The sequence below is a fragment of the Podarcis cretensis genome, assembly GCF_951804945.1.
Source record: "Podarcis cretensis genome assembly, chromosome: 6".
Classification (NCBI taxonomy): domain Eukaryota; kingdom Metazoa; phylum Chordata; class Lepidosauria; order Squamata; family Lacertidae; genus Podarcis; species Podarcis cretensis.
Window position 1 is genome coordinate 92,303,363 of NC_137175.1, and position 21,169 is coordinate 92,324,531.

General features: G+C 44.8%; 1 protein-coding gene across 2 annotated transcripts in view; it reads right to left on the reverse strand.

Annotated features, from left to right (window-relative positions):
* Positions 1-21,169, reverse strand: part of LMX1A (LIM homeobox transcription factor 1 alpha) — a 76,178-nt gene that overhangs the window by 11,070 nt on the left and 43,939 nt on the right. For both annotated transcript variants that reach the window (XM_079981635.1, XM_079981636.1), the window contains one exon: positions 7,066-7,298. In XM_079981635.1, coding sequence (XP_079837761.1) covers positions 7,066-7,298 — 233 coding nt within the window. The remainder of the gene's footprint in view (positions 1-7,065; positions 7,299-21,169) is intronic.

A 21,169-nucleotide genomic window follows, 5' to 3' on the forward strand; every position in this document is an offset into this window, starting at 1 on the left:
AGCACTGTCTCCATGCGCCTGTGTGGACTCCTGTCTGGGCTTGTAGTTCAGTGTCTACAATGCTGCCAGATTCTTAACTAGAGCAAAACACCTCCCTGATGCTGCGTTTGCCCCTCAGTGCATTATTGATAGGAGGCATTCCTGTTTCTCTTTCGCAGGATGGCTAGAGAAACGGGCTGATCAGAAGGAACATTTTATCACATGTGGTGGGAATGTAACAAAGTAAATGGGAAATGATATATAATGAGATGAAAAAGATGTTAAAATATACATTTCTATAAAAAACTAGAAGCATTTTTACTTGGCATTATAGGAGAGGATATTAATAGAAAGGATGTAAAATTGTTTTTATATCCAACAACAGCGGCAAGAGTATTGTTGGCTCAGAAATGGAAACAAGAAGAAATACCGACAAAAGAAGAATGGCAGACAAAATTAATGGATTACGCAGAATTGGATAAAATGCCAGGAAGGATTCGAAACCTGTGGGACCAGAGATTTACAGAAGATTGGAAGAAATATACAAACTATTTGAAGAGCAATCAACAAATTACACTAGTAGGACTACAAGAAGTTTTGTAAGGAGAAATATGTGAAATATTGCAAAAAAGAGAAAGAAGAGAGATACTAGTTATGAGATTTAAATGTAATAGTGAAAATAAGAAATGTAAATCAAATAAATAGATTGGAAAATTTTCAGATGTGATTGATGGAAGTCAAAAAAGTTGTATAAGATGTTAAAGTACGTTTAATTATTGTTGAAAATGATATGTTGAAAATTAATTTAAAAATTATATAAGTGAAAAAGAGAGAGAAACGGGCTGATCAAATATTTCCCACGTCTGTCCATATAGGAGAATGAAACAGGGAAATGCTTTGAAATGGATGGGGAAGGGGGGGGGAACAGTGCAGAGAAGTCTGGGGGAATCCCATCCCATGAAAGAAGAGTGGCCGTGTTCCCCCGCCACCCCAGACACCTGCTCGCCAAATCCCTCCAAATGATGGAAAGTTGATTCTGCTTTAACGTGGCAATGCTTTTAATTAACTCTGCCTTTCAAGCCTTCCTCGAACAGGGTAGGAATTAATTAATCTTTAAGACTCCTCCTGGTGTCACATGGGAAAGGACTACAGGCGGTTTATATTGTCTGCCGTGACCTCTGCGCAACCCCAAGGCTCACTGGGGGAATGATGAAGAACCGGCTTCGTGTATGAAGATGAAGAAATTCTTTGGTTAGAGGGAATTAGGAAAAGGAGGGATGTTAGTACACTTTTAATTGGAAAGGGGGCTCCTCTTTCACAGGCGGCTGTTTACTTAGGCTTGGACACTGGGGCTCAAGGGAAGGAGTCATTGAACTGAGGGCTTTGCAGATTATGGGCAGCATATGGCTTCCAGTGATTTGCTCTTTATTTTCATTTTCTCATAAAGTGGTCCTAAGTTTGCATTGTGCTCCTTGTTCCCTTATGTTTCTGACTGGGTCTTTAAAGATACATATATGATGACTGGTCAAGTAGATGCCATAATCTCATAGCCTCACAATTAAATGTCACAGGGGAAAGTCTGTCCTTTCTCTTAGACAGAGAATGATAGAATCAAAGAATTGTAGAGTTGGAAGGGCCCACGAGGGTCATCTAGTCCAACCCCCTGCAATGGGGCTCGAACCCACAGCCCCGAGATTAAGAGTCTAATGCTCTACTGACTGAGCTATGGAGTGCTCCACATTTATATTGCTTTTTAGAAAACTTACATCCTGCCAGTCAACCAAACAGGTTCTCAGGCCAGCTTGTAGCAAATCAGGACAGCCCTTTGAGAAGTTAAGCTGAGAGGATCAGACTGCAGTATAGAAAATATACTGGTGCTTTTAGTTTACATGTGAGAGCTTAATGGCCCAATCCTACTTATGACTAGACGGTACTGAAGATAGTGAGACTTATATTTGAGTAAATGTGGTTTAGGGTTGGATTACACAACTTTGTTGTTTATCATCAGCATCTACGTAAGAAACAACAACCCCAATCTCTATTCAGGCCCAAATAAACAGAACTGGACTCCTTGATTAATTGTAATTCAGCAGCTTCACACCAGAGAAACCTTTAAAATGTATTTGTTCAAGTATGACTACCTTAAGAGTGTGGGGTGTGAAACACAGGACAGTCAAATACAACATTCCTAGAGTGGACATGTTTAGACATGAAGAGGAATGTTTGTCCAGACAGTAGATAAACTTCCTGTTTCCTCCTGTGCTGGGACAAACTTCCTCTGCATGTGACCAGAGGTGGGCGTGACTTTACCTGTGCAGGTAACAAAAGCACAGGACTGACCACCACATTTCTGTTTCTTCCATTTTGCTTTCGTCAAAGAAGCATCAGCCTGAGATACTCTCTTGGCTTCCAGCCAAGGAACAAAGGACAAAGGAACTATCTCCCTATGGGATAGATTCCAGGTGTCTATATTTTGTAACTTAAGTCTGCCTTCTGGGATCCATCTGTGAACAGAATGAGCGAGTAAACTATTTTATACTTTTATACAAACTGTATCTCATCTATTCTTTTTTAAGAGGGAATAAAAGGGGAATTGCCAGGAAACTTATTTTAGTGGCTTAAGCAAGCCTGGCAAACCTATCCGCTGTGTAAGTTTAAAGGTGACTGTTACTCTGCTAAACTGTAGAACTTGTTAACACAAGTTGGGAAGGATATAATTAAACAATATATCCTCTCCTGCCTCCCTGAACATTCCCACAAAGAGTGCTCTGGTTTCTGGATGCTGCCATTTGTCCTGTCAGATTTGTGTTCGTTTATTCCAGAGGTAGTGAACCTTTCTGTTCCGATGGGACACCCCACACCACCTCAAGCCAACTTTGACAGGCGGGCAGGGCCACCCAGCTCTCAACCGACTGAAGTCTTAAGGGTGTCAGGTGATTCACAGGTAGGTCACTCACCTGCCAAAAGTAGTCCATGGGGCTGGGGGGGGGATGGCTTTAAAGCACCATACAAGACTTTCAAAGAACACTGTGCAGTGCTTTTAAGTGCCAATGATCAGCAGCGATGGAAAGAGTCTGAGGCTCAAGGGAGACTAGCTGTCTGCAACCAAGTACAGGTCAACTACCCAAGACCTGCAAGAGGGAAGTGTCATTGGCAAGTATTGGCTATAGACCACTGGAAGTATGTTGGAGCAACTTCGGCTTTGAGCTGTAGATGACATCAAGTTGTACTCCATTGTAGCAGAGATCTAGGTTTGCGCAAGGAAAGTGGATTAAAGCACATTTTCTTTCTTTAGGGGGGAAAGAAAGGTCAGATTAGGAAAGGGACACGGATGGGATAGATATAAGATATATGTTCAAAAATACGGTAAAGGTTCACTATCTGTGCTAGCATTCGATTGACGTTGGAGAGAGACTGAGTTGAGAAATAAGACCAAGGGTACATATTGATATAGGAATGTATTCGATAAAATGTAAAGAAATATACAATAATAAGAGTACATTCATTTGTAAAAAAGGAATATACAACGGGATAGACAGGAAGTCCAAAGTGTTGGTATATATATGATTTTGGAATAGTTTTTTGTCCTTGTGTTTTGTTTTTGTTTTTTTTCCTTTAAGTATATAAACTTGGTATACATGCTGAAAATTACAGTATAATAAGCCTTGTGATGTAATATGATAATGTTTACCGATGTAACATAAGAACTTAAATAAATAAATAAAACTGCAAGCAAAAGTAAAAGAAAAAGGAAAGGGACACAGACAAAAAAATGTGCGATAATGACACCACCAGGCAGATAAATCAAAATAAATGCCTGTTGTCACATGATCTCCTCACTAACAAATCAGAAGCAATGCTCTGTAATGAGGAGACACCACATAACCTCGACATGAAGCTTTGGGCAAGCAAATCAGGACAAATGCTCCCTGAACAGGTCGTCTGGAGGAGTCCTTAATGTCTATTGTTTTTGCATTTCATTTCCATTTGGCTTCCCTCCGTTACTTTTTCAACCACCATATCTTTCCAATTTAGAATTACAATACATGCATCTGATGAAATGGACTGTGGTCCTCAAAAGTTTCTGCCATAATCCATTTCTGCCACAAGACTCTTTATTGCTTTTGCCTCATTCTACTCAGTGCTCGGCGTGATATCAGAGTTGGGGCATTGTGTTCAATTTCAGGAAATATTCCTGGAAGAAACCTGTGAATGGTACCTCTAAGGGGCAATCAGAGACGCATGACAACCTGGCAGCAAGCCGTGGAATGGGCCTGAGGCTCAATAGGCCAAGTCTGGCAGTCTCGGTCTTCTGCTCCACTGAGCCCAGTCTCCTTCGCGAAGAACGTGATGCAACTGCTCTCACTTCTGAGAACTATCTGGGCAGAGCAACTATCTGAGTCTTTTCAATCAAACCTGGCTTTTTCTCATTGCGTATCTAGTTACTTCACTCTATTTACCGCCTGTCTGCCAGAAGATGGCAGCATTTTGCTGGTTTTGTTCTACGTGGCAGCTGTATTTTCTAATGTCACCTCTCTGTCAAAACTGTCATTATCAAAGCCATCATGGTGCTGTTTGTGATGTGGGTGAGTGTGTGAGAGAGTCCGGTCCGTCCTACAATCCTAACCTTTCTCTGAAAAAGGTCTCATCCCCACTCTTGGATTTACAGCTGGCAAAAGAAGAAAACTTTTCCTATGTACACTCGTACTCAATCCTGCTCTCTGCCTCTTATCTCTCTCGTTGCTCCAACCAGAGCCAAGACTCTGACATGGAGGGAGAAGAATGCCAGGAGGGCCAATGGCAGAAACTGCACAAGTGTTAAGGCCCCAGCACCCAAGCAAACAGTCTTTCAAGCCATAGACTGGTATCTCTGAAGGCAGCACCCACTGAATCAGATTCTCCCAAGGGATTGGCACCCTCAGAACCACAGGGGGTATGGAAAAGCTCAGGAGATGCCAAGAACCTGCTGAAATTGTCTGTTCCTTGTGATCTGTCCAGGGTACTGAAGGCCCAGTTGCTAACTTTGTTTCAACGTTTCTTGGTTTCTGATTGGACGTGCGGTCCCTGCCCACTGCTCAGCACTGCCCGCCCCTGACCCCGACCAAAGATTTGGAAGGTGATCTTGAGATGGAGGAAGAAATCAAGGAGACGACTAAAGGATAATGTGTTGTAACAACGAATCTCACACTGAAAGGACAGATGCATGCTTGAGTCATGACAAAGAAACAAAGGAAATCATAAGAGGCAATAAGGCTTCCTTCGGAAAATGCGAGTCTTGACCAAATGAGAACCAAAAAAAAGGGTACAAACTCAAGGAAAACATATATCAGCTGAAAATAAGGCAAGCAAATAAAAAAAATGAGGAGGATATTGATAAAAACACTAAGAGCAATAGTTTTCTGGGAAAAAATTTAAATACATGAGAAGTAAGAAAGAGGTCAAGGAGACCATTGGGACATTAGATAACAAGGGACTGAAAGGGTGCAGACCCAGTAGATCCCTGAGATCTTCCCAAGAAGTTTTGTGCCGGAACTTGTGGAACATCATCTGGTCACCCTATAAAAGTGAGCGTTCTCCATAGTTGTGCCTGCCCTCTTGCACTCAGGAGCCATCAACCTTTGAGTGCATCTGGCATTTATTAAAAGCTCGCTTGTTTGTTCCCCTGATTTGTAGCACTGATCCTACTGCCTTGAATGGTATGAGATACCTGTACTATTTTTGAAACTGAAATGGTTTTGAATGCATTTTTATTTACTTCTTTATAAACTGCTTCAAGATTTATTCACAATGATAAGTGGGGCGGGGGGGGGGGATAATTGGGCAGTTCAAGACAATGCACGAGACTTGACAGAGTCCGAAACCTAGTTTTAACTGAGTTTACAAAATTACCTTTGGGCTGAGGCTGGGCTCCTTCAGTTTGTGGCTGTTGGGCCACAATATTTATCACTCCTCCTTGCAAAACAATTCGCTGTGCATGGAACACTAACATGTTGGGGAGAAGGCTAAGTCAGAACTCAGACACAATCCAGAAACAGGTTTGTGAGGGAACATTCTCCACAGAGTTTTTTGATGGATTAAGCAGATATGGAGTTATTTTAATCAGATACAGGTTTGTTTGTTTGTTTTATTGTTTCCTTGCTTGCTTGCTTGCTTGTTTTAAAGTTAGGTGTGTTTTATTCTATTGCTTTTAAATATTGCTCCCTTGAGCTTCAGCTGAAGATCATGACCACTGGTCCTATCACCTCCTGGCAAATAGAAGGGGAAGAAATGGAGGCAGTGAGAGATTTTACTTTCTTGGGCTCCATGATCACTGCAGATGGTGACAGCAGTCACGAAATTAAAAGACGCCTGCTTCTTGGGAGAAAAGCAATGACAAACCTAGACAGCATCTTAAAAAGCAGAGACATCATCTTGCCAACAAAGGTCCGTATAGTTAAAGCTATGGTTTTCCCAGTAGTGATGTATGGAAGTGAGAGCTGGACCATAAAGGAGGCTGATCGCTGAAACGATTGATGCTTTTGAATTATGGTCTGGAGGAGACTCTTGAGAGTCCCATGGACTGCAAGAAGATCAAACCTATCCATTCTGAAGGAAATCAGCCCTGAGTGCTCACTGGAAGGACAGATCCTGAAGCTGAGGCTCCAATATGTTGGCCACCTCATGAGAAGAGAAGACTCCCTGGAAAAGACCCTGATGTTGGGAAAGATGGAGGGCACAAGGAGAAGGGGGTGACAGAGGAGGAGATGGTTGGATAGTGTTCTCAAAGCTACCAGCATGAGTTTGACCAAGCTGCGGGAGGCAGTGGAAGACAGGAGAGCCTGGCGTGCTCTGGTCCATGGGGTCACGAAGAGTCGGACACGACTAAACGACTGAACAACAACAACAACATTGCTCCCTTCCCCTGGGGTTGGTGTGAATCAGAAATAAAGAACAGATATTTTGCAGCCCAGAGGATTTCGAATTATAAAACTAAGAGCAGATTGGGGAATGTCACCGGGGAACATTTGATATCCTGACCCCCAAATATCACAACAAGAGCCCTTCTGTGGCACACAGTAACTAGCAGCACCCTTAAGACCCCCTTACCAGAATCAGACGCAGTTGGGCTCACTAGGCTGAGTAGTTCCCGCTCCTTCTCATAGTCGCTCTTGCAAAGCAGCTGGTCCTCCTTCAGGACAAATTCGTCCCCCTTCTGAAGCTGCTTCTCACAGACGCAACAGCAGAAGCAGCCTACGTGGTAGACACTTTTTTGGGCTCGCATGACGAACTCGCTGGGGGCAATAGCTCCAAAGCAGCTGCTGCACTTCACTGCAAAGAGCCTGCCATGCAAAAGGCCCAAAGCAGAGTGTTAGGTTTAGGCCTTGATTGGGGTGGTCAGCTCAGCAGTGGGTTTTGGAACAGACCCCATTACTCCCCCCAAAAGTTAAGGCTATCTTGTGCTGGAAACGCAAGGCAGAAATTGCTTGTTTTTCTTTCTCTGCGATGACATTGCCCCAAGCTTGTGCTTTAATCTTGCTTTTACTGACAATTTTTTGTGTCACTGAATTTCAGTTCAGGGCAACTAGGGTGCCCTCTGGCTTTCTGAGGAAAATCTCACTCTAGAACACAACTAGCCAAACACCCACCAGTTTGTAGCCCTTATGTCATGGGTTGGAGGGAATATCAACCTTTGAGCTTCTTGAACCTTGCAATAGCCATGGTGCAAGGTGGCAAAGCCCTGAACTAGTCTGAACTAAGGCGTTAAAATATTTCCTGGACTGTGTGCTGCTCCAGATTGTGGCGGGGGCAGAAGGGGTGGGGAATGACCCAAAGTTTCTCCACTTTAAACGACACACTGCTTTCTCATAAAAGGCAAGCAGGCCACAGAGAAGAGAAGGGCTCGTCTTGCAGAGATAGGGTTGCCATTGCAAACTTTTGATTTTGAACATTCTGGCAAGTGGGCTGCATCTGTGACAGGTTGAGGGTTGAGGCAAAATGGAGAAACAGGTGTGAGAGTAATCTCTGTGATCTACTGCTGCCCGATCACCATCTAGCTTTGCCCTCCCAGCACAACAAACACACATACAGTGCATGTATTTGGCAGCTCACGAGAGCCAAGGGGGGGGGGGAATCACAAACCTGCAGACTTCAGTCTCACATGCAGCAATGTGTGAAAGTGTCACAGTGGCTGAGCTCAGAAACCTGAAGAGGGCCGTAACATGTCTACCCAGAAGCAAAAGGTTGCAGCAAAGAATGGAGTTCATGACTGGCTGTTGTACATGTACTGATCACATTGCAGAAATTATTATGTATAATATAAATAAATAAATAAATAAAGAGCACAGCAAGGGTTCTTAGAATACACTGCTTACCTTCCAGTTAGATCTTGAATTTATCCAGACCTGGTCACCTAAACACTGGTTGCCGTAAATCTCTGTTGACTTAAAACACTTCCCTGCCACCTGAAATATCGCACATGATCTTGTATTGGATTGCTAGTCTAAGATCAAGTGATGAAAGACCTGCAACTAGTTTAAGACTCAAGAAACTTGAATTCTTGACATGGTTTAAGGTTGCCATGGCGAGAGAGCAGGGCTCTTGTTTCTTTAACAGCTGTGTGGCTGGCAGAAATTCAACTGGCTGGCCTTTTTTCTAGATTTCGTTTATGGGTTCGCCTGTAGACATTCTGTGCCTATCAGTCATATTGCTCATGTTCAGCTCCTGGTTGATCCCTCCAGCCCATGAGTCAACGACACTTTATGGGGACCTTTTATGGGGTGGGCAGTGGGGACGGCTTCCTATCCCTGCCATATGCTTACTGAAACCAAGAGGGTCCAAATGGGGATTAGAGGGGATCTCACCTGGTTATGGGATGTGGGTGGTGCTGTGGGTTAAACCACAGAGCCTAGGACTTGATCAGAAGGTCGCAGTTCGAATCCCCACAACGGGGTGAGCTCCCGTTGCTCGGTCCCTGCTCCTGTCAACTTAGCAGTTTGAAAGCAGGTCAAAGTGCAAGTAGATAAATAGGTATCGCTCTGGTGGGAAGATAAACGGCGTTTCCGTGTGCTGCTCTGGTTCGCCAGAAGCGGCTTAGTCATGCTGGCCACATGACCTGGAAGCTGTACGCTGGCTCCCTCGGCCAATAAAGCGAGATGAGCGCCGCAACCCCAGAGTCAGTCATGACTGGACCTAATGGTCAGGGGTTCCTTTACCTTTTACACCTGGTTATGGCCTCCTCCACTATGGTGAGGTGTATATTTTTCTTTTAATAAATTATTCCTAATTTTGCATCTATAAACACAGTATAAATAAGTATATACAAATTTTCATGCAAATTGTGCCCTCTTTTGTGGATCCAATCCACATACAGTGAACATGCACAGAAAAAAGTAAAAGGTAAAGGACCCCTGGACGGTTAAGTCCAGTCAAAGGCATCTATGGGGTTGCAGCGTTCATCTTGCTTTCAAGCCGAGGGAGCCGGCGTTTGTCCACAGACAGTTTTCTGGTCATGTGGACAGCATGACTAAACCACTTCTGGCACAATGGGACACTGTGACAGAAACCAGAGCGCATGAAAATGCTATTTACCTTCACTGGCGTGCTTTTGAACTACTAGGTTGGCAGAAGCTGGGACAGAGCAACGGGAGCTCACCCCGTCATGGGGGTTCAAACCGCCAACCTTCCAATCGGCAAGCCCAAGAGACTCAGTGGTTTACACCACAGCGCCACCCACGTCCCATCTTGCTGGCATCCCTGTTGTCCAGGGAGGAAGTTTACTACCTCATGTGTTGTTTGAATGAACTAGGCCTAGCCCTAAGGGTTTTGCTCCAGAACGCAGAAGCTGCTGTGACAAATCTTCACACTGGGAGCCAGTGTGGTGTAGTGGTTAAGAGCAGTAGACTCGTAATCTGGTGAACCGGATTCACTTCCCCACTCCTCCACATGCAGCTGCTGGGTTACATTGGGCCAGTCACACTTCTCTGAAGTCTCTCAGCCCCACTCACCTCACAGAGTGTTTGTTGTGGGGGAGGAAGGGAAAGGAGATTGTTAGCCACTTTGAGACTCCTTCGGGTAGTGATAAAGAGGGATATCAAATCCAAACACCTCCTCCTCTTCTTCTTCTTCTATGCACCCAAGATGCCCATTTTAAAGGTCAATTCATGTCTCTTTATCTCAATCATTTGGATCTCTTTTGAGATTTCCTATTAGTGGCCATTACGGCAAAACTCTGCAAGAGCTAGGCTTGTTTAGCTAGAGATATGACAACTTTACTGTATGCCAGGGGTGGCCAACTTCCAAGAGACTGTGATCTACTCACAGAGTTAAAAACTGGCAGTGATCTACCCCCTTTTGGGGGGTTCAGGTCACAGTTGTTAAGCTTTTTTTAGGAAGGAAAACCCTGTTTTGGGGGGTTCGGGTCAAGCTTTTTTTACCAGAGACGTCCAGTGATCTAACAGGAGATCACAATCTACCTGTTGAACATGCTTGCTCTATTCCTGGACATGAGATGCCCATCAAACTAAAGCTGCTTCCAAGTGCTCAGCTCTTGTGAGAGTAAATGTGAGCTTTGCTAAACCTTAATGACAAAGCAAGGTACCTCAATTCCAAGGTCTCATGGCTCCAATCGTGGTATCTCTGTCTCCAAATGCCAAACAGTACAGTGGTGCCCCGCAAGACGAATGCCTCGCAAGACGGAAAACCCGCTAGACGAAAGGGTTTTCCGTTTTGGAGGTGCGAATTTCCTATGGGCTTGCTTCGCAAGACGAAAATGTCTTGCGAGTTCCTGCGAGTTTTTTCCCCTCCCCCCCTTTTTTCTAAGCCGCTAAGCCGCTTATCTGCTTAGCCGCTAAGCCAATAAGCCGCCAAAAGCTGCTAAAAGCCACTAATAGCACTAATAGCGCTAATCCGCTAAGCTGTCAATGGGCTTGCTTCACAAGACGAAAAAACCGCTAGACGAAGAGACTCGCGGAACGGATTAATTTCGTCTTGCGAGGCACCACTGTATCAGGTTTCCAGATGGGTTGTTAAGCTAAGGTTACCAGATTTTTTTTTCAATGAATCCGGGGACACTTTAAAAAAATAAATAAATACTACACGTTCGAGACATTGATGCTGCAGCGATGGCGGTGGCAGAGGGGCAATTGCTGCCTTGACCTCAACCGCGATCTTTCCCCTTCCTCCGAGGCTTATATCTCCTTTCTCCGTGAGCCTGGGCAGCCCCTGAGTTGTTGGTTCTTTTTGGGGGGGGGAGCAGTGTGCAGTGGATCAGGCATGGAAGGCGGAGAAGGAGGGCTGAGAGCAGCTGCGGAGGCGAGGCTCGGGCAGCGCGATGCCTCCCTTCCCATCGGAGCAGCCCCAATCCCATTCCTACTTGCGTGCAAGCAGGAGGGGGCGGGATCCCTCAGCTGGGAAGGGAGGCTTCCTGTTGCCTAACTGAGAGATCCCTGCCCCCTCCCGCTTGCACACAAGCTCTGATAGGCAGCATGAAGCCTCCTTTCACAGCTTAGTTGCTGGGGTCAGGGAAGGTGTAGGCAGCCCGGTAGCTGCATCTTCAAGCCCCTGCACCACTATCGTATGGGGACTTCCAAGCAGCTCCTGAAGCCAGCCAGCGCCAACTGCTCCGGGCTGCTGAGACTGTCGCCGCTGCATTTCCCGGGGACATTAGATGAAATCCAGGGACATTCCGGGGATGGAATTTGTCCGGGGACTTATTTGAAAATCCATGGGCTGTCCCCGGGAAACGGGGACGTCTGGTAACCCTATGTTAAGCTTACACCACAGGGGCTACATTATATGAAAGGCAGGGATCCAACATGGAATGCCATACTGTAATGGTTCTAGGGGTTGCTTGTGCGTAAGTTGCTGCCACTCTTGGCTTGGTTGCCTGGTTGAACCCTTTCTGTCTGGACAGCCCTTCACTTCGTGGCTGTCTCAGTCGCAGGCAGAATCCGTCAGTGGGCGTTTTTTGAACCTCTTCCAGCAAAGAAGTTCTTTGATGCCAAGTCTCCTCCTACTCTCCCTGCGTGGAAGTCTTCTGCTCAGGGAGGGAGTGGGCAGCGGAGTACCCGTGCTCTCCCTGCTGGTTTCTGGCGAAGAGTCTTGGAGCCTCCTCTCCAAATCCCCTCTCTGCCCCCCTTCTCCACTGGTGTTACGCTGATTTCCTTCCCCAGCAGATGGGCTGCCTCTCTCCCTACTGGGACTCTCTCCGGCATCCCTCTGGAGCCTTCCCTCCGTCTCCAGCTCTGATGGCAGTTCCCTGACACATACATAAATCTAATTGCAGGTCATCACAACAATTGTGATGACCTTCTTTGCTCAGTGGCACACAAAAACTTACAACCGCCCTTGCCGTCCCTGGTCTTGCTTATCTTTCTATTTATCTCACTGAAGATGAAAGACCAAATATGTAATAATTCTGCAGATGTCCAAAACTGTTGTAACGGGAGCATAATTTATTGTAATTATTGTAGTCTCTTTTCTTCCTAATGATTATTAGTGTTGAACTGAACATAGCATGCACAAACCTTTGTGGAGCCATTTCCAGCAACTTGGGCAAATACGTATACTTTTCTATTAGGTGGGCGCCTTACCATGACTGAGGCAGCAGAAGGCCCCCCCCCATCCAGTAAAAATGCTTTCCTCCTCCTTCAAACTGTGGCAGAGCAGCACGGCAGACTGCCCTTCGTTTTGATGGCAATGTCCAAGGGGGAGAAGAGCAGACATTAGACGGTAATGTTTTCATTGTGGAATAGCAAATCGAAAACTACGGCTGCCTTGTCAATAATGCCACCCACCCCTGAAAAGTATTCAAATTCACCAAGCTCTCCTAAATCATTCCAGTCTCAGGGTGCATTTTCAGCTTACCCACCAAAACAGCCTAGCCCAAATACTCCAGCCTTACCCCAAGGTATGTACAGTGGTACCTTGGTTTACGAACTTAATCTGTTCCCAAAGTCTGTTCTTAAACCAAAGCATTCTTAAACCAAGGCGTGCTTTTCCCATAGCAGTGGGGGACTCAATTTACAAATGGAACACACTCAACAGGAAGAAAAACATGTTCTTATTCCAAGGCAAAGTTCACAAACCAAAACACCTACTTCCGGGTTTGCAGCGTTCTTAATCCAAGTTGTTCATAAACAAAGCTGTTCTCAAAACAAGGTACCACTGTATCTGCTTTTTCATTTTTAAAGTGCGCCCCCCCCAGACCTTCATTTCGTCTATTATTTATTGTTCCCAATAATGAAATATTGAAATATATTACTGACTGAAACAACAACAAGAAGCCGGGCTGATTAAGAAAGGGGGCTTCTTCTCCCTGCAAAATGGACCACCAGTGGTTGTTGCTGGAAGAAAAGAACAATGAAAATGCAGACAGACAGCCGCAAGGCGCTGCACCACATCATATCTCAAATTCAGCCCAGGGAGGAAGAAAAGATAATCTTCCAGTCCTGGCCAGGGATAGCAGCAGGAGGAGGTACGATCCTGTGGTAGACGCAGCACTGAGCTGCCTGGTAACAGGAGACATGAGAATGAGCTTGACCCACTGACGGATGGGAGATTCCTTCGCTGACTTTCTGAAGCACCACTTAACTCTGACAAGCCTGTGGTTTTTGTAAGATGAGCTAACACCACACTGGATATTGTGCTATGCCAGATATTTGGCTCTTATTCTGCCGAGAAGATGCAGAAAACAAAACCCACCATATGGGGAAGCTAATTGCAAACACTTGCTGCTCTTACTAAGGGTCCTATTTTTCAAAGGTCTGCTGAGATCCGGCAACAGCAGCAGTGAGAGCATCCAGCAAACATGCGTGCTCATGCAGCCGGGGCCCTGCCACACTGGAGACAAAAGATCAGCGCTCCGAATGGTTCGCAAGGACAAAATGTATCTCCTCTCCCTCCCTGACCCTCTCAAACCCCAGATGGACGAGTGCTGCTACAGAATCTCCACTAACAGTGACTTCACAGATTACATGAGGGTGAGATGAGGAGTCAACTAGCCTATTCCTCTCTGCCCCCCAGGCCTCGTTTTCATTTCATTATTTCATTACTTGATAGGATAGAGGCCACAGGCTATCACCAAATCTAACACCTGATATAAAACTATCCAGAGCAACTGAAGGAGTTGCAATCAGGTGCGGCTGATGAGACATTTGCCTTCTTTAACTGACTTTCCTTGGCACAGAGCGTTAATTGTGAGGCTATCACAGATGGAAGGGGGGGTGTGGAAATAGATGGGATTTGCAAGGCTGCCCCTCCCAACGAACAACATTTTTCTGACATGACAGAACAGAAAGGAACGTGATTGACAGGGGCTTCTAGATTGTTGTTTGTTACCATGATAGTTGCATGTGACGCATTTGAAGTATGACCTTCAAATCCCTCCAGAACAGGCCGTGGAGAGTCAGGGATTCCATGATAAATACTGGACGGACACAATTCACGAACTCCCTCCATCTCCTTATTCCACAGTTTAGCTGCCATTAATGTGCATAATGTGTTTTCCCCATCTAAAAGGAAATGGAAACGGGGGGGGGGGGGGAGGAGAGAGGAGAAACAAACTGCTCCCCCCAAATCAGGTTGCTTGGAGGGTGGTCCCCCTGCCCGCCCCCCCCCCCAGTGCAGTGCTTAGAAAAACACAGAAACCCAGGCTGAGAAAGAGGCAGTTGGTGGGTGATCCTATCCTGTGGGCTCTGGGCAGCTGATAGCAATTGCATCAGAATCCATTGCTGTCTCCAAAGGACTCACCATTTATTAAGTTTGAAGGCTTAAGGAAACAAAGACGGGCAAAGAGAAAACAATAAATTCCATCCACACCCTATTCTGTCCTTGCTGTGCTTATTCTCTTAAGTTTCTTTCAAAACACAAAGTTTCTTCTACAGTAGTTTCACTTCCCCATCTAATTTTTTTTTAACCACAAATGCACAATTAAAAGGAAATGAAATAATACATTAAAACGATGATAAAACTTTGGTTCGTTTATGCTTCTTTTACCATGTTGGAACGATCAACGATGTGGACATACCGTAAACAATGCCGCCAAGCTTTCTTTCTGATATTTGCTAAGTCTGGAGGTGAATCTGAGTTTGAGATAATAACAGCTTGCGTTGGTAATACCCTGGTTGGTTTTCTGGGTTGTGGATCGGAGGTACAGCGGTACCTCGGGTTAAGAACTTAATTTGTTCTGGAGGTCCGTTCTTAACCCAAAACTGTTCTTAACCTTAAGCACCACTTTAGCTAATGGGGCCTCCTCCTGCTGCTGCTGCTGCTGCGCAGCTGTCGTGCGATTTCTGTTCTCATCCTGAAGCAAAGTTCTTAACCTGAGGTACTATTTCTGGCTTAGCAGAGTCTGTAACCTGAAGCGTCTGGAGGATTGATTGCAGAGGGTGATATTAGGCAACTTCGGTTCTGCCCCTTGATATTGACATTATGGGATCCCTCAAGTATCCATTGTGTTCAACTTTCAAATGAAGTCAGAGAGTATGGCGATGGTGTCAGTGATACACTGATAGCACCTATCTCTATCTGTTTTCCCAAGCAGAGCCAAGTGTGGCTCATTTGGAAGCCATAATGCCCCAGATGAGAGTGAAAAAATACTGAAACTCAATCTTGACAAGGTTCTGTTGGTTGGTGGCTTGTCTGGCCAGAGATGTGATATGCAACCAACTCTGGAAGGGCCTTTCCTTGAATAATAAGGAGTGCAATCTGGGAGTGCTGTTAGTTTAGAAAACCACTCCTGTTCCACAAATTTGTCAAATCCTCTTTTAAACATTCTAAGTCAGGATCACCACAATGTCTTTTTGGCAATTAATTCTGAAAGTTAATTATGCACCGTGTGAAGAAGCATATTACCTCGCCCATCTGGAATTTACTTCATTTGGTGACTGCGAGTTCCAGTACAGTGGTACCTCGGGTTAAGAACTTAATTCATTCTGGGGGTCTGTTCTTAACCTGAAACTGTTCTTAACCTGAGGTACCACTTTAGCTAATGGGCCTCCCACTGCCGCCGTGCGATTTCTGTTCTCATCCTGAAGCAAAGTTCTTAACCCGAGGTACTATTTCTGGGTTAGTGGAGTCTGTAACCTGAAGCATCTGTAACTTGAAGCGTCTGTAACCTGAAGCGTCTGTAATCCGAGGTACCACTGTATTAAGAAAGGGGAGAGAACATCACTCTGCCCCTTTTTTGCACTTCATGCCTAATGCTGTGACCTTATGAATACTATTTATTATTTTATGTTTCTGTACCCCGCCTTTCCACCAAATGGTGCTCAAGGCAGCTAACAAACACGATAAAACCAAAGGAGGCAAAACACCACTAAAAACCAATTTAAAAATCAATTGCAACATCTTTTTCAAGTCAGCCTACAGACCAAAGTCCTGTCTAAATAAAAGCATGTTTATTCTGCCAACAGCAGGTCACCAAACGTGTGGCCAGCCTTCCTTGCAAAGCTGATAACAACACAAACAACGTAACAGGCTGTATGCAACTATATAAATTCTTTTCAAATGCGATTCAACATATCATATCAAAATATATGGTTCTATAGACCAACTTATCATATAAATGAAACATATTATGAGAAATTAAAGTCCAGCAGAAATTAAAGTCCAGCCCCCTCCCCCAATACATTCACTAGACCAGGCTTCCTCAACCTCGGCCCTCCAGATGTTTTTTGGCCTACAATTCCCATGAGCCCTAGCTACCAGGACCAGTGGTCAGGGATGATGGGAATTGTAGTCTCAAAACATCCAGAGGGCTGAGGTTGAGGAAGCCTGCATTAGACTGTGTGCACAGACACTGCAAGGATACTAACTGTATGTGTTTAGGCTCTGTATGCATGGTTGAGAACTCACTGAGTGCTTTTTGCTTTCTGCTTTTACAGAGGTCTTGGCCAAGAGTACAGTGGACGCTCGGGTTGCGAACGTGATCCGTGCAGGATGCACATTTGCACCCCGCAGTGGTGCTTCTGTGCATGCGCAAAGCGCGATTTAGCACTTCTACACATGCGCAACCGCCGAAACCCAGAAGTAACTCGTTCCCGTACTTCCGGGTTTCGGCGGGTGGGTACCCCGAAAAAACAGAACCTGAAGCGGCTGTAACCCGAGGTATGACTGTACAGAGTTTATATATGTCCCACTTGTATACGCTGTGGATTTGTGCAGACAGTACGTCAGAGGGGGCGATGCTGCCATCACAATCCTGCTCCCTCTTGCTTGCTTGCATGTGTTCACACCAGTGTTATTTTTCTATAATAATAAAAGAGGTGATGGAACTCACCATGAACGCCTCCCTTGTTCTCTTATAATGGCAAGGGTGCCCACCTGAGAGGTGCCAGAACTGAGTTCTGGCTGGGGGAAAAAGCCCTGGTTCACAACTACACATTTGAAAAAAGCCTTTCTACTTTAAGAAGGGTGGACCCAAGCTTAGACAGAGAGGCTCTGTCATTGCTGGTGAGGTCTCCCTGTTTTGTTTTGTTCTTCTTCTTTTACAGAACGAAAGTACAGCAAAATTGAAAGGTCCCTCTTTAACCTCTCCAACCATGGTCATGAGGCAAATAGTCTCAGTCTTGAACCATCAATGGAACATTTCGAGATTTAGATATCTGAGGCTTGCCATAGTCATTCCTTTAAACCTTTGTAGTGTGCTCTTTCTGTAAATAAAATATCGCCATTGTCAAGTAAACAGATTGAAGAGGGACAATTTCTGAGGTTGTTAGCACAACCCTTGTCTCCCTTTGCCTCTCCTACCTCCCCCCCCCCCCCGTGGTGGACAAACGTCCATTTTACTGCCTGGCAACGGGTTAGGGGCTAAGCCTGCAAAAATATGAGTGTTTTTTGGCTGGAGTACCGGAGGGCCTGCAGCCCTACCGAGAGAGAAAAATTAAACACCCCATGCCATGGCTCCAGAAAGGGGAAGAATTAGGTTTCATACCGTGAAGGCTGGACCATGGCATTCTTTAGCTAACGCTTAACAAACCCTTCAACAAAAGGAGCCAACTTAGCTGCATGTTTGTAAAATGTATTCTCAGCAGAATCAGGTTTATTGGAGAATTTTGTGGTCCACCCACCCTTTTCTCTGCATCCGTTCCTTGACTAAATTCATGCCCATTCATGCCAACAGTGCAACATTTAAGGCTCCCAGAGGTTTAGCTACCAGGGCAAAAATTAGGTATATCGGGAAATTAGGTATATCGGGTAATTTCAGCTAATGCCCTAGCACATGGATGCACTGCAAAGAAGACAAGAAATAATGTCCGTGTAAAAAACCCTACTTGTGGCTTGAAATGACGCATGAAGAAATATTAGAAGGCAAATAGCACAATTGCCACTGTTAGGCCATGTTGCACTGGGAAGAACTCCTGCTCTAACCCCACTGGAAAATAAACAGATTATATGCATGAGGTGTTTGTGGGAGGGCAGGTATTGAAGCCTCCCATCCCCAAATCAAAGACATAAAATGCACACCAGCTGAAGACAGAAAATAGATTTTAAGGGAGAGGACAATGTTACAATAAAGCCGCCATTGCCTGGGTTATACCTACTCATTTGGGTGGGGTATTTATGTGTGTATGCCCATGTCCTATGAGCCTCTCTAGTAAAAACAAGTCATGCAGGTTTGTACAATAATAGGGAAACCTAAAGAAGCTATTGAAACCATAGTAAGGCAAAATAAACACTGAGGACAACTTCCTAGAAAGATTATGGTTCTTCATTTGCATGCACGGTGATTAAGCTGTTCTCGTTTAGTTCAGACTGAAGTCCTGGCCTCCCCCTAAATACAGTGGTACCTCGGGTTAAGAACTTAATTTGTTCTGGAGGTCCGTTCTTAACTTGAAACTGTTCTTAACCTGAAGCACCACTTTAGCTAATGGGGCCTCCCGCTGCTGCCACGCCGCCGGAGCATGATTTCTGTTCTCACCCTGAAGCAAAGTTCTTAACCCGAGGAACTATTTCTGGGTTAGCGGAGTCTGTAACCTGAAGCATCTGTAACCTGAGGTACCACTGTAGTATCCAAACTTTCCCCCATCCCCACCATCCCTGCTACAGTAAGCAGGAGGTAAGTTTCATGCTCCCTTAATTTTTTTTTAAATAATTAATTTTTATTCATTTTCCAATATGCATTCCATCCATGTTTAACATCCACTTCTAACATATACATCTTTTAGACTTCCCTCAGCCTGTCTGACAATTTTCCATAATATCACAATTACTCACATTTCTTAAATTTATATTGCGCTTTAACAATCTTAATCTTATCATATCTTTTAAGCAGCATTTCTATCAGTCATTTTCACAGAGCTTCTTGAAAGCCAACAAGGGTTAATTGCTCCTCACATACATTTTTGATATACTCTGTAAATTTATTCCAGTCCTCGGTGAATCTCTGATCGCGTTGGTTCTGAATTTTCCCCGTTAATTTGTCCATTTCTGCATATTACATCAGTTTCAATCTCCATTCTTCCCTCATCGGCATTTCTTCCTGTTTCCATTTCTGGGCCATCAAAATTCTAGCTGCTGTCACTGCATACCTAAATAACTTCACATCCTTCTTTTTAATTTCATTCCCTAATATTCCTAACTTCCCCCACCCCCACCATCCCTGCTACAGTAAGCAGGAGGTAAGTTTCATGCCCCCTTAATTTAATTGGGGGGGGGGGGGCAATCTGTTGCCAAGAAAACAAAGATAACTGGAAAATATAACACCGCTAGTCAAATTTATTATCAAAAAACAGGGAAGAAGCTAGCGGTCAGAATTAATTACTCCCAGGCAATTTGCAGCATAGCACAGCATAAACATGCCCCTCCAGGGTGGCATGGGGGGGGTGTGTCCAAGAGCCTACAAAGGGAGTCCAACAGACCTTGCTAATTATTAAGTCCTAGTTTAAATGTATCTCCAGAAGCTTTTGAATGCTCTTCTCAGAGCTTCTGCTTCTGCTGAGATTTATGATTAGGCAGAAGATATAATCACAGTGGCCCATTTAGGAGGCTGAGTGTCCCTTCAGTTGGATCATAGAATCACAGAAGGGTAGACTTTGAGGAGACCCTAAGAGTCCTTTGGTCCAGCCCCCTGCGATGCAGGAATCTCAGCTAAAGCATCCATGACAGATGGTCACCCAACCTCTGCTTAAAAACCTTAAAGGAAGGAGAATCCCATAACCTCCAAAGTGAGGGGGGAGTTGCTGGGGGGGGGGCAAAGAAGGCACACAAGAGTTACACACAGAACTGTGTTGAGAGCAGCCTTGACATTACAGCCTTTAACAGATTACAAATAACTGGAATAAATAACCTTTGTGAGGAATTTGAGTGAAAGTGTTTTGATAGCTATTTTTTTATAAATATATACAGTCATACCTCGCTTTGAATGTGCTTCAGGTTGAGCACTTTTGGGTTGCACTCTGCAGCAACCTGGAAGTAACAGGGCGCGTTACTTCCGGGTTTCGCTGCTTGCGCATGCGCAGATGCTCAAAACGACGTCACACGCATGCGCGGAAACGGCAAAACGCAACCCGCGCACGCGCAGACGCACCATCGCATCTAACATTCTGTTCAGGATGCGAACGGGGCTCTGGAACGGATCCTGTTCGCATCCTGAGGTACCACTGTATATATATGAGACCAAGCAAAACCTCATCGAAATCACTTTGTGTAGCACATGGTTTGAGTCAGTAGACCTGGATCCTAGTGGAAAATTGGGTGATTTGCAGTAGTTCAGCCAGGATTTCTGATAATAGCAGCAGCAAAACAGCTACCTTTCCGACTAAATTATAGTGCTAAAATAAAGAAAGCTTGGGGTAACCAAGAGTAGATTCACGTACGGAAGGGCTGGCAGTTCAGTTCTGGTACACAAAGTAAATTGCTGGGCTCAGAATTCTTGAGAGATATGCTTTGGTGTGTTTATTTCATTTATTTGGAATGTTAATCCTGAACATAGTGCAGGGTGCAAAACCACACCAGTACCACCTTCCATTACCAGTATTACTACTATTCCAGTACCACTAGAAGAGAGCCAACTATTAAAATTTCTATTTCTGCATCAAAATATGCACATTTGATAAAGGAGGAACATTCATTTACCAGCTGAACAAGGCAAATTTAATAAAAACATTAACAGCTGGATGGCACGCAAAAATATAAGAGGTAGTGTGAGGTTGGGGAAAGGGTATGCTGCCGTGGGGGTTTACACATGCCAAAATTTCTTCTTTTACTTAGT